The sequence below is a fragment of the Anser anser genome (genome assembly GCF_964211835.1).
Source record: "Anser anser genome assembly, chromosome: 22".
In the NCBI taxonomy this organism is placed as follows: domain Eukaryota; kingdom Metazoa; phylum Chordata; class Aves; order Anseriformes; family Anatidae; genus Anser; species Anser anser.
The window spans coordinates 6,317,284-6,329,530 of NC_139743.1; the positions used below are offsets into that span (position 1 = coordinate 6,317,284).

General features: G+C 48.7%; 1 protein-coding gene across 25 annotated transcripts in view; it reads left to right on the top strand.

Moving 5' to 3' along the window:
* GRAMD1B (GRAM domain containing 1B) overlaps positions 1-12,247 on the top strand; it is a 143,648-nt gene that overhangs the window by 123,575 nt on the left and 7,826 nt on the right. For 18 of the 25 annotated variants that reach the window (XM_083808684.1, XM_083808656.1, XM_083808667.1 and 15 more), the window contains 11 exons: positions 559-674; positions 1,100-1,313; positions 2,015-2,204; positions 2,589-2,732; positions 3,600-3,718; positions 4,278-4,420; positions 4,970-5,073; positions 5,482-5,685; positions 5,900-5,990; positions 8,230-8,337; positions 11,570-11,687. In XM_083808684.1, the coding sequence (XP_083664810.1) occupies positions 559-674; positions 1,100-1,313; positions 2,015-2,204; positions 2,589-2,732; positions 3,600-3,718; positions 4,278-4,420; positions 4,970-5,073; positions 5,482-5,685; positions 5,900-5,990; positions 8,230-8,337; positions 11,570-11,687 (1,551 nt within the window). The remainder of the gene's footprint in view (positions 1-558; positions 675-1,099; positions 1,314-2,014; positions 2,205-2,588; positions 2,733-3,599; positions 3,719-4,277; positions 4,421-4,969; positions 5,074-5,481; positions 5,686-5,899; positions 5,991-8,229; positions 8,338-11,569; positions 11,688-12,247) is intronic. The other 7 variants (XM_083808680.1, XM_083808681.1, XM_083808683.1 and 4 more) reach the window with 1 other exon arrangement.

A 12,247-nucleotide genomic window follows, 5' to 3' on the forward strand; every position in this document is an offset into this window, starting at 1 on the left:
GGCAGCGAAGGCTTACTTGGCAAAAGGGCCTCTTACTACTTGATCAGGGCAATCTCTGTGCCAACTTGGCCTCACTGTATTAAGACACAAACGTATGCCTGCAGCCCATGGGGCTGGCCAGGCTCCCAGTAACACTCAGTCCACCTTGTGGCATCGCTGGAATTCAGGAGAGGTGAGTCCGCCAGAAAGTTCTCACCTCCCATCAGCAGGATGTGTCAGAACCTCTCGCTTCTGCTTTCAGGGCAAGAAATGTAATATTTCTGACAGTTGTAATTCCAGATTGAGAAAGAAATAATGGGCTGATGGCAATCAAAATGCCAGCGTTTTGGGGTTTGACTCATACTGAGAAAAAGCTGCTGCGGGGAGGAGAAAAACGAAAAATCCTCAGTGCTGTTCACTTCCATTACCTACTGCAGAAGTCAAACATGAAAATTGTTCAGGCAATACTGAATTAACACTTGCAGTGTGAGATCCAGTTTAAGTGTGAAGTGTGGCATATTCATTATCTTTTAGTCTTCTCAGGTGAAAATGTACCCTGTGCTCTGCTCCTTCTTTTAGCCTCTCTGTCCAAAGGAGCTCTGGCACTTTGTCCACCAGTGTTATGGGAACGAGCTAGGTCTGACCAGCGATGATGAAGATTACGTGCCTCCTGATGATGACTTCAACACAATGGGGTGAGTGAGGAGGAGTGAAATCTGCTTGTGATGAAGAAAAGATGGCCTCAGGAAAGCAAGAGTCCTTATATATTGGCATACCTCAAACTGCAATTCGTTCCCGGTGAGAGATTTTGGGTTCTGGGCAAATATTTGGCCTTAGGGATTAAGGGCTAAAAAGCTGAAGGTGTACCATTGCCTCATGGAAATCAGTAGGAACCGAAATGGTTGCCTCTCTACTTGCTGAAGTAGATGAGCGATTCTGTAAATGCCAAAATGCCCCATTCACTGGGCCAGTCAGTGTGTTACATGGTCAATGAGTGCTGATGCTTGTCAGTATAAACACTTGAAAAGTTTGGGCTTGATCTCCCCTGCACTGAGCCGTTTCTGATTCCGGTCAGACTGGAAACCGCATAGAAATATTCTTACTTGCTCTGTGTGTCCAGCTGTAGCTGTACTGAGAGGGGTAAACATAAAAACGTGTGTTCTCTGTGGCGTCTCAGCTACTGTGAAGAAATCCCTGTGGAAGAGAATGAAGTCAATGACAGCTCCTCAAAGAGCAGCATGGAGGCCAAGCCAGAAGCTAGCCCTCAGCTGCCAAAGAAATCTGTCACTGCCAGCACGTTGACATCTACAGGAAGCAGCGAAGCACCAGCCTCGGTAAGTGTCCTTCCTCCACTGCAGTGGCATCTGGAATCCTTTTCACGGGGATTTCGCTGGCAGTGCTTGAATGTACAAGGTGACTGTTTGCCCTAAAGCTCCTCTTCCACTGCAGCTGACCATGGTCCTTGTGTTAGTAATGTTTGAGGGCATGGCATTTGCCAAAGGAAAAGTAAGTAAACCATGCCTGACCTAAAGTCAGTACATTAGGATTCTCAGCAGCAAGGGTATTTTCCCACATGTAGTTTTAGATTAAAAGAAATGGAGCATTGAAGATAAAGGGGTTATAATTCCTCCTCTGGCTCCAGTCGTTCCCTAGGAAGCAGCGTGCACCTTCATGGTACTGTGGCAGGGCAGACCTTGTTGAAATATAACAAGAACTCAGATTATGTATAGTGTTTTTGTCTGGGACAAAACCTGTGTTGTTTGTGCGCTTGTCTGAACAAACAAAAAGCCTTGTATATGTCCCAAGCTTGAATTATACATATATATGTTTTTGAGAGGAAGTGGTCTAATATGCCCTTGTGTTTTCCAAATACTGTATGGTAAGCTGCCATCTCTCCATTATTTAATTTCCAGCCACATTGAGGCCAAATGTTCAAAGGTATGAAAATTGGCCCACAGATGTAAATAGTTTTCAGAAATAACCACCAGTTTCTAGGTGCTAGTCTTGCCCTCATTATGTTCTGTCCTTGCTGCAGTTTGATGGGGTGCTACCAGAAGAGGAGGAGGCAGTAGCAGAGAGTCCTGTGGAAAAAGACCTCGGCATTGCAAATATCATGGGAGAGAAGATAGAGATCATTGCTCCTGTGAACTCCCCTTCCCTGGACTTCAATGACAATGAAGACATTCCCACGGAGCTCAGCGACTCGTCTGAGACCCACGATGAAGGTGTGCAGGGAGAAACCCCTTCCATTGGTGTCGTGTTTTGCCCTGTCTCTTTCAGTGAGGGCCTGGGGCAACAAATACTGAATTCTTTTTCTGGACTTTAAGAGTTCAGAAGATGCAAAGAATTCTTGGCCTGGGCTGCAGAAAGTGAATCTGTGGGATATTTGGAAGGCTGTCCCTAAAATAATGCCATGTAGTTAATTACCCCACCTGATGTTCCAAGTATTGTCCTGGGATCAGTGGTGGGAAAGGGATAGAAGCACTTCCTTTGGGTTCCTTCTTCACAAAGGAAAGTACTGTAAAATATTGTCCTGGACTGTAAAAGCACAGCCTGGGAGGTTGGCACAGAGAATCATGCCTGGGGCTTGTGGGCCTGTTTCCCCACAGGTGAAGTCCAGGCCTTTTACGAGGATTTGAATGGCCGTCAGTACGTGAATGAAGTGTTCAACTTCAGCGTGGACAAACTGTATGACTTGCTTTTCACGGACTCTCAGTTCCAGAGAGACTTCATGGAACAGCGTCGGTTCTCTGGTAAGCTGCTGGTGGCAAAGCCCAGTCACTGACAGAGGCTGTGTTCCCTGCGAGGCACAGAGCAGGGCTCAGCTTCTAGTTCTTGAGCACATGCCTTGGAGGTGCGACTTTGGCTGACGATAGAGGGATTGGGTAATATTGTGAGGTCTTGGGACCACACCTGCCTATGCTGACAGTAATCAAAAGCAGGTAGAATGAGCCTTGTTTGGCTATCTGGGTGTATTTTTTAAGAGCCCTAAGTAAGTTTGTGGAAGAATCAGATTCTCCATCTTTTTCTTAATATCAGCCACGGCCTGATCTTGTGTTCAAGGCTTAACATTCTGTGGAAAAAGCTCTTCTAGCTCTACTCCAGACACTGGCACAGACTGTGTAGTTGATGGTGCAGAGTGCTCTGGGCATCCTGCAGCCCTTCTTTCCCTATAACTGCAGGTTTGCAAAAGGAGCGATGGCATCAGCCTCCCTCCCTTTCCATATACTGAGAGAGGGGAAAATTCTCCCCACATTTCTAATTCCTCAGGCACATCTCAGTCTGAAGCCATACTACAATGAGGCTCTCTACAGCTGCTCTGCTTAGCCCTCTGAGTAGCAGTCTTGCAGGATTCTGCCAAGTCAAGGCAAAGCCACCAGAAAACAGCCTCAGGCAGAGATATTCCCATCGCATCTTGGCAGAGGATGCACCTCATCCCTGCAGTGACCACGTTTAGTACAGGAGACCTTTCCTTCACACTCAGTTGAGCTCTAGCACTTTTGCAGCCAAGCTCTCTAGAGGGAAGGAAATACTCTCCTGAGCTTGGTTATGCTTTTACTAGGGAACTGACCTGAGGTTGCTTTAAGTTACTTTGATGGAATATTGTTTTCTCCTCTCAGATATTATCTTTCATCCCTGGAAGAAGGAAGAAAATGGCAATCAGACCAGAGTGATCCTCTATACCATTACCCTCACCAACCCTTTGGCCCCCAAAACTGCCACTGTCACTGAGACGCAGGTGTGTGAAGGGGCAGCAGGGGTATGCTTGGTAGGAACAGGTCTGTGATTTGCTTTCTTGTCTTGAGCTTGCTGCTTTTCATGTTCTTCGTGTCTTTTTTTTTTTAAAGAAATGTCTGACGTGCTTTTTTGTTCTTTAGAATCAGAGTAATTCAGGCTAGAAAGCGCCTCTGCTCAGAGCGGGCTCAGCTCTCATTTTAGATCGGGTTGCTCTCTGGCAAGCCAGACTTCAGTTCAGTGAAACGAGGTCCCACAAAATCGGTCCTCGTGTGACAGTGTAACTGCGTATCTGAGACAAAAAACTGGGGATTCAGCTGCTGGAACTGAATGCCCCTTTTGATGTATGTCCTTGGAAACACCTGAGCGAGACGTTTTGGTTCCTTGAGTAGGCCAGCCCAAAAGGCGAGTTGTTTATGGAGAAATTGCAGAGATGGGGCTGTGCGTGGCCACAGTCTCCTGTTTGTGGCAGAGCTGTTTTTTGAAGTGCTAGTGAAGGTGCCTAACTATCAAAGCCTTGTTCTGACCAGCCTAACGGTTGCCTTGCATGCTCTTTTACACAGACAATGTACAAAGCCAGCCAAGAAAGCGAGTGCTATGTCATAGATGCAGAGGTGCTAACTCACGACGTCCCCTACCACGATTATTTCTACACCATTAACCGCTACACGTTGACTCGTGTTGCCAGAAACAAAAGCCGACTCAGGTACGCCGCTGGTGGGATAAACAGCTTTACTGATGATCTAAAGTCACCTGGGGGTGGGAGTGCTTCTTTCTGGAGTGGTAGAAGGGGCTGGGGAGAACTAAGCCCCACTTCTTTGTTGCGGGAGTTACATTTGGGTCAGGGAGAAGAATTTACAGACTTCTCTTGCCCCCTTCTTTTGAAGCAGGGACAGCTGCCATACAAAACAAACTAAATGCACTAAGACTGTGCCTCTGAGAAGCACTTTGGGGGACAAGCAGTGGAATTTGGTACCAGGGGAAACTGAGGTGTTTGTGTTTTGCTCTGATAATTAATCTAAATGTCTGCCTGCCCCATGGCTGAAGGTCTTGGGAGTCCTCTTGAGGCCTTACTGCCACTGCCTTTGGAAGGACTTTTCATGCAGTGCTTCTCACCTAGAAACACAAAGGGCTGAAACCGTGTCAGAACTAAGTGCGAGCATAATTATTTTTTATATATACATTGACAAAGGAGTGTGAATTGATGTAACCTCCTGAAAACAAAATTGAGAGTGACTTTCCCCTTTCCACACAGGGTTTCCACAGAACTACGTTACAGAAAACAGCCGTGGGGGCTGGTGAAATCCTTCATCGAGAAAAATTTCTGGAGCGGCCTAGAAGATTATTTCCGTCATTTGGGTAAGGGAGGCAAGGTCTGGAGCTGCGGCCACGACAGGGGCACACTCTTACGGTTTGTGTGTGCCTCCCTGCAAGCAGGCAGCGTAACGGCATGGTAGCTGCTGCCAGCCTTCTGGGGACTAGGCTTCAGAGGGGCTTTTAAACAGGGCCAGCCAAAGTCATTGCCGCTGCAGCTGGTAGTACTTGCTGGCCATCAGCTCCTCTCTGACAGGAGTGCAGGCAGTCCGGGGTCAGGGTTTGGCTGAAGGTGTAAGGGAGCTGTAGTGCGTACCCCGGCACAGCCACCTCAGACCCCACCAGGGTGCTTGGCCCAGCTGAACTCCATCCAGCAGCCGTGCCAGGGGTTTGTATCTTTGCAAGGCCGGTGCCATCTCTATTAAATGCTTTCTTTCCTCGCTGCCTCTGCAGAAAGTGAACTGACCAAAACCGAGAGCACATACCTGGCTGAGGTCCACCGACAATCCCCCAAAGAGAAAGTGAGCAAGCAATCAACCGTCCGCCGGCGGAAACGGGCCCATCCCCACCTGCGGGTGCCGCACTTGGAGGAGGTGCTGAGTCCCGTCACCACCCCCACGGACGAGGAGGTTGCTCACCGAATCAAGCATGTGGCAGGTGAGGGACTGCAGGGACCTCACGCTTGGGGGTGGAGAGCTGGACACCTCCAGAGACAAACCGGAGCTGTGTTCATGAAAGGTTAACGGGCAGAGGGGCCAGGGATTTGCAGAGCGATGGACGCATTATGATTTTTTGAGTAAGATGGAGTAAAATGTTGCCCTTCCCTTTGGGCAGCATTTCATAGCCTGAACAAACCCATCTGTCTCCTTAGGTTCCACTCAGACACGGCACATCCCTGAGGAGAGCCCCAGTGGCTTCCACCTGCAGAGTGTCTCCAAGCTGCTCCTCGTCATCAGTTTTGTGTAAGTAATTTTTTTTGCTCTACCTTTACTTTGGTCCTCTCATGTTTCTGGTGGTCTGCACTCCCCTGTGCCATTTTTTTCTTTTCTCTACTTCCTCGCTGGTCCCAAGGTTTACTCAGCAGAGTAAAACAATGACAGGCAGAAAAGAATGAATTAAAATTTCCCCCAAATGTTTCATCAGCTGTTTGGTCTGGCTTGATCCCAACTTTGGCCAGTGCTTAGCCAGTCACTGAGCTGGCTCTGTAGGTTTTTCCAGATCTATTTTTTTTTTAAAGTCTCTTCTTTCCCTCAGTTTTGAGAGGCAAGTCAACAGTTAGACAAAATCTGACAAGCAGTAAGAGGATTTTTTATTTTAGAGATCTTGATTAATTTCTTCATCTAAAGTGACATCTAAAAACTGTGTTTTTTATTTTTTTCCTAACTTAAATAATAACAAGCTAGCTATTAGCATGAAAGATGACCACGCAAAGCTCTCTGGCAGTTTACCATGCTACCACAACAGGGCTTGGTGTATGTGAGGAGTCTGTCTGTTCTTTTCTCTGGACTGCCAAAACTTATTTGGGTACTTTGAAATGTCTGATCCTGGGCAGTGATTTTGGTGAGAGATACTATCTCAGAAAGGAGCTGGACTGTTTGAAGATGCTATCTGCAAAGTAAGGATAGAAACACATGAGGCAAGACAGACTGGCATGGTTTCACTAGTTCGGCAGCAAGAACTATGCTTTAGTTTGTGTCCTTTCTCTGCCACCACCTTTCCCAATTGCTAGCCATGGACTTGCTGTATGTGTGCTCAGAGGGAGTCGGGCATGGGGTCCTTGTATAAATGCTGACAACCCAGCAGTGTTTATGGTTTCGCTGTGTGTCAGGCTGCCAGTAGCTTTCATGGGTTAGTTCTGCAGCGGTAGCCGGAGCAGTGCTGTGAAGTAGTCCAGCTATAGCAGGTTTCTTTCCATCACTAAGGAAACCAAGAACCTAATATTAACCCCGGAGGTACAGCAGAACTTGTGCTCATTCTTTTCTTAAGCTCCACTCACTTTTTAGTGAGGTGTGAAGAAGCTGAGAGTGGTAGACTGAGGTTAGTTACCATCTCAAATTGAGCACCTTTCTGCGTCTCCTTTTCCCAACGGGGACGACGACTGCAGAGGCTTACAGCAATGACCCAGAGCAGCTGGAGAAATGTGACAGGCCAAGTGACAGATGCTTTGGGTAGACAGCCTGGTGCTCTCTTCTGTGGCTAGACAGGTGGGTAGCAAGGCACAAACGCTTTATGATGCTCTCTCCTTACAGGCTACTAGCTTAGCTTAGAGTGCTGAAGGAGCTCTCTGTAATGTTTTCAGAACACTTTTCTGGCCGGTTGCTATCCCCCTGCCTGAGCTGGGCTATAGAGAGGCCATTCTTCCAGCAGAATAGCCGCACTATTCAGAGACAGGCACGAGCATGTTATTTTTGAGCCCATTCCCTGAGCCACCACTCGCGCTGGGCAAGAGAGTGGGAATGCATGCGTGGCGGTGGAGGAGGGAAGAGAGGAGCGTGGCAGTATCTGGTGAACTCAGTGGCTGCCCAGCCTGCGGTGGTGTTCCCACCTTGCCATAAGGTGGGAGGGGGTAGGGCGGGATGTGTGCAACGTGCATCTCCGTGCTAGTGCCCTGCAATGAGCGCTTTGTACGTGTCCACAGGAGCCACACACAGCTCATCTTTTCCTGGGTGAATTTCACCGTTAATTGCAAGCCCAGTTATTTCCTTCCCTCCGGCGTCTTTTCTCCCTATTCCTTTCTTCCCTCTTCCCTGCCATTTATCTTCTGTACTGTCTATAAACCTTCTCTGCTCAGCCCAGTTTCTCCCGTTCTCTGTCAGTCTGTTTCTAACCTGCAGCTACTCCGTCTTTTCTCTTCCCTGCTCCCATTAGGATCTGTTTCAGGTACTGTCTTTTTTTTTTTTTTTTAAACCTCTTTACTCTCCCATTTCCCCCCCCTTTCTCTGCATTCAGCACATCCACTCAGCCAGCCTGTCTCATCCATCTGTCATCCCTGTCTGTCTGTCCTTGCTCACACATCTCTCCCACATGGTGAAGTTTTGGGTTCTGATCACTTGGCCCTTACACAAATTAAATTCCCACTCACATTCAGCGTGGACCTGGGCCCCAGAAACCTCGTTAAAGCTCTGGATGTTTCCCCAGGTGTGACAGGCAGGCAGTGGGGCAGCAGTGCTCACAGTAAACTGTTTTTTTCTTTATTTGCAGTCTGGTGTTGCTGGTCATTCTCAATATGATGCTGTTCTACAAACTCTGGATGTTGGAGTACACTACCCAGACGCTCACAGCATGGCAGGGCTTGCGGCTCCAGGAGAGGTACTGTCACACCAGCTTTGTCTTTGCCTCTTCTTGCATGTTTCCTCCAGATGTTAGAGGCTTTCCAAGGACACCACAGCTCAGAGCTGTCTGGTAGATTGTTTCCCTGTTGTGTGATGAAGTGTGTAGATAGCTGAAGATATGGGGCCGCCCAGTATTTCCTTATCCAAAGTGCTGAACAATTACAGCAAAAGAGAGCAAGTTAAGGCAACCTCTGCTTCTTCGCAGGGTCCCACTTATCTGAGGACACAGGCTGTACAAAGAAATGTTTTGTAATCTTGGGCCAAGGTTGTCACCTCCCCTTCTCTGATGGCTCAACTCTAAACACTCAAAGCAGTGTTTAGAAAGAACCTCTTTGTACCCAGATAAGAATTTGGACTTGTGACACAATTAATTGTTGAAAGATTTTGAAAGGTGTGGGTCTAGCTATCAGCAAGTTGTTACAACATAGGAGGAAAAGAGAGCGCACTAGGAGGACAGAGTGCTCCATAACGACCTAAGCATTCCCTGGAGGTGTACTAGATGGTAAGCAGTGAAAAGTCATTGCAGATTGACTTAGTTTCTCTAATAACTGATAGTGTGGCGCCTTGCCCAAGGCTTTTTGAACATCTTGTTTCATTACACTGTCCGCTGGGTGTGTGCTATTTGAAGTGAGGAGAGCTCAAGGCTGTAGGCAGTATTTCCCACTTCCTTTTGCAGAAAGCACGCTGACAGGTATATGTTGGGATCGTTTTTTATTATATAGACGCCCCCATCTTGTCTAGAGGTGAAGTGGACCTGCCAGTCAGCATTTCCCAGGGTGCCCTCCAGAGCACTTTTTGGTAGATGGCATTTTACAGTGGTGACCTGATGGCCCAGAGCTGTTTAATAATGACCAGCAATTTGGCGTTCTGAATTCCTTCTGGCAAGTTTAGGTGAATGCTTTTTCTGTACATAAACGCTAGGTGTCCTGCCTGACCAGCTTCTCCTCTGCGGGCAGCAGTTGAAGTTAGGAACATCATGATCCCCTTTGCTATGGTGTTTTGGTCTCCTTACGTTCCCTTTCTGGACATCCTTTTGTGTAGTTGCAGTGATTCCCTCTTCTGCTGACTTTGTCTTGACTTTAAACATAGTTAGCAAAAGAGTTTGCGTGTTACTTGTCTTATGTTATGGGCTTTCCACTTCTTGTTAGGGAAGGCTTGCTATGTTACCGGTAATAGCTGTGCAACTTTCCCACAGATCCAGTCAGTGATTTTTCCTGCTTTATCTCCCTATGGCAGTCTTGGTATTTATTTGGACCGCTACTGACTATGGTATTCAGTATAGGACTGACTTATATGCTGTTTGTAATGTGCATGTACTGTAATTATGGGGGGGGGTAGCCCTATTTCCCCCCTGCACAGTTAACTTCATTGTGTTGTAACTGCAGTTGCTGTGGATTAGACCAAATCCATCTGCTGGATCCAAGGTGGGGTGTGCTCAGAAGCATTCAGTTCGAGGGCTCTGAAGACATTATCTTTGGGTGCTAATCAGATTTAGGAGTGGTACACTTAGTTTGGGGGACTACTCCCTGCCCCAACCCACTCTGAATCTAAGTATGTGGCTTCTCCGCTTAGACACAGAAAGCAACATTTATTAGTAGCAGAGTCATTTATTATAGTCTAGGGTTACTGACCATTGGGAGTGGGTCCATTTTTAACTTGTAATGCTTTTTGGTTGTCACACTTAACATGTCCTTGTTTAATCTCCAGGTCAGGAGCTGGCTGGGCAGGGCAGATGCAAGCCCTCAAGCCCTGGACAGGAGGATCCCCAGGCCTGGCTGCCCAGAGCTGCCACGCAGGGCCACAGGCAGGTGACCGCAGTGCGCCTGGTGTGTAGGCAGAGCTTGGCTGAGACAAGGAGAGGATAAAGCTCCGTGGAGCAAAGCAAAGCGACGCAAGGAGTGGAGGTGAGGCAGTTAGCACGGCACGTGGCAGGAAGGCACGGCAGAGGTGCCCCCATTCTGCCCATTTGCCAAGGTAAGAGGGGAACCAATGAGGCTGTTAACGTACAGTGCTAGGAGAAAGAAGGAGCTTGAGGGAGCTCTCGCTGCAGGGAGAAGTTTGGGGAGCATCTTAAGCTGCTCTGCTTAGCCTCCAGGGTAGGAGACTTGAAAGTCTCCACTACAGTCTGCAGAGCTTAGGAGGTGTATACAGCAGGCAGTAGCTAAAAGAGGAGGGATCCAGCTATCTTAGGAAATAGCAGAGCCCAGGAGGTAAGCAGAAGACAAAGCAGCGAAGATCCCTCTCTCTGAGAAATAAGGAAAGCCCAAGAGATGAAAGCAGAAGACAAAGATTTAGCTGTCTTAGAAACCAGCAAGGCCCAAGAAAAAGCATTAGAGAGAGCGCTAGCTGTCTTAAAAGCTGGGGGCAGACAAAAACAACCCTACCTCTTAGGGGAGAGGGGTGCCTCTGCAGCGCCTTCCTGCCATCGCCAAGTCCTGTGCTCTCTGCCTCGACTCCGCTCCTTGCGTCGCTTTGCTCCACGGAGCTTTATCCTCGCCTCGTCCCAGCCAAGCTCCACCTACGCGCCGGGCGCACCGATGTCCTTCCTCTGGCCCTGAGCAGCAGCTCTGGGCAGCCAGGCCTGGGGATCCTCCTGTCAGTGGCCTGGCAGCTTGCGCCTGCGCTGAGCCACCTCCACTCAGCAGCCTCCAGCCCTGTTGTGGAGGATTAATTCATTAGGCCTGAGGGGAGGGGGCTGGTACTTACACTTAGCTGCCGCTACAGAGAGAACTGGTGCTGCTGTTACTCAGAATGAAGAAAGCGTGGTATTAAGATGATGGCCAACACGGCATGTCTAGGGAAATGAAAAAATTCCAAACAAACAAACTGCACAAGGCTAGTACCTGTCCGGCAGCGCACACTGCAGTCCCTGTCAGGGGCCCTGGTGCCACCTTTCACTGTTCTCACCTCCCCAGCAGTGACAGCGCGCTGCCTTCTGCCCCCTCTGGCACGTGGGCGTTCAGCTCCAGCCGCACTAGAGCACTTCTGCAAAAGGCACATCTTTGCTGTTAATTACCACAATTAAGGCAGGCTAATATTGTTATCCAATTTAGGAAAATAGTAAGTGCATCTAGATGCTGCCCCTTTAGGGTGGAAGGATTACACAGAGATTGATGCAAGCTGCAGCCCCCCCTCCCCTGCCAGCCCACTTTGCTCCCCCCTGACCATGGTTTCCCCAGATTCACTCTTGCTCATGTTCTGCCTGACAGGTTACCCCAATCGCAGACAGAATGGGCCCAGTTACTAGAATCTCAGCAGAAGTATCATGACTCAGAGCTACAAAAATGGCGCGAGATCATCAAATCCTCCGTGATGCTTCTAGACCAGGTGAGACCACACGGCCCGTTGGTGCTGTGCGTGGAGGGTCACCGTGTCCTCCCAGCCACACAGCCACCTGCTCACAGTCATTACCTGGATCTGCTGCAGCCTGTCAGGTGCATCTCCTCCGCTCCCATCTCCCTTTAGCTCCGTCTCCTGACACTGGGGTGGGCAGCAGATCCCAAGGGCTATTCACAGGATACCATGGATTCTCTCTCACCTCGCAGGGGGGTCCAGGCAAGTCAAGGAGAGAATTCTGGAGGGCCAAAACCTTTTTATTAGACAACACGTCTTGTATCTAGGCTCTGTAAGACCGTGGCAATCCATTTGGAATACAAAATTTTTCCCCTTAACCCTGGGTTCATATGTAGCTTACACGGATGAAGGGGACACACTCTCCAGGGGCCCTTCACAGCACAGAGCCAGCAGTTTTAGTACCCATTGCCTGAAGAGCCAGTTGTACGCTGGGCAACTTGAAACACTTCATAAAAGAAACAAGCTGCTGTCCCCTAAGTTGAGAGTCACTCACCCTGTACCTCATTCTGCTCGCCCCTTGTTGTCTCACTGGC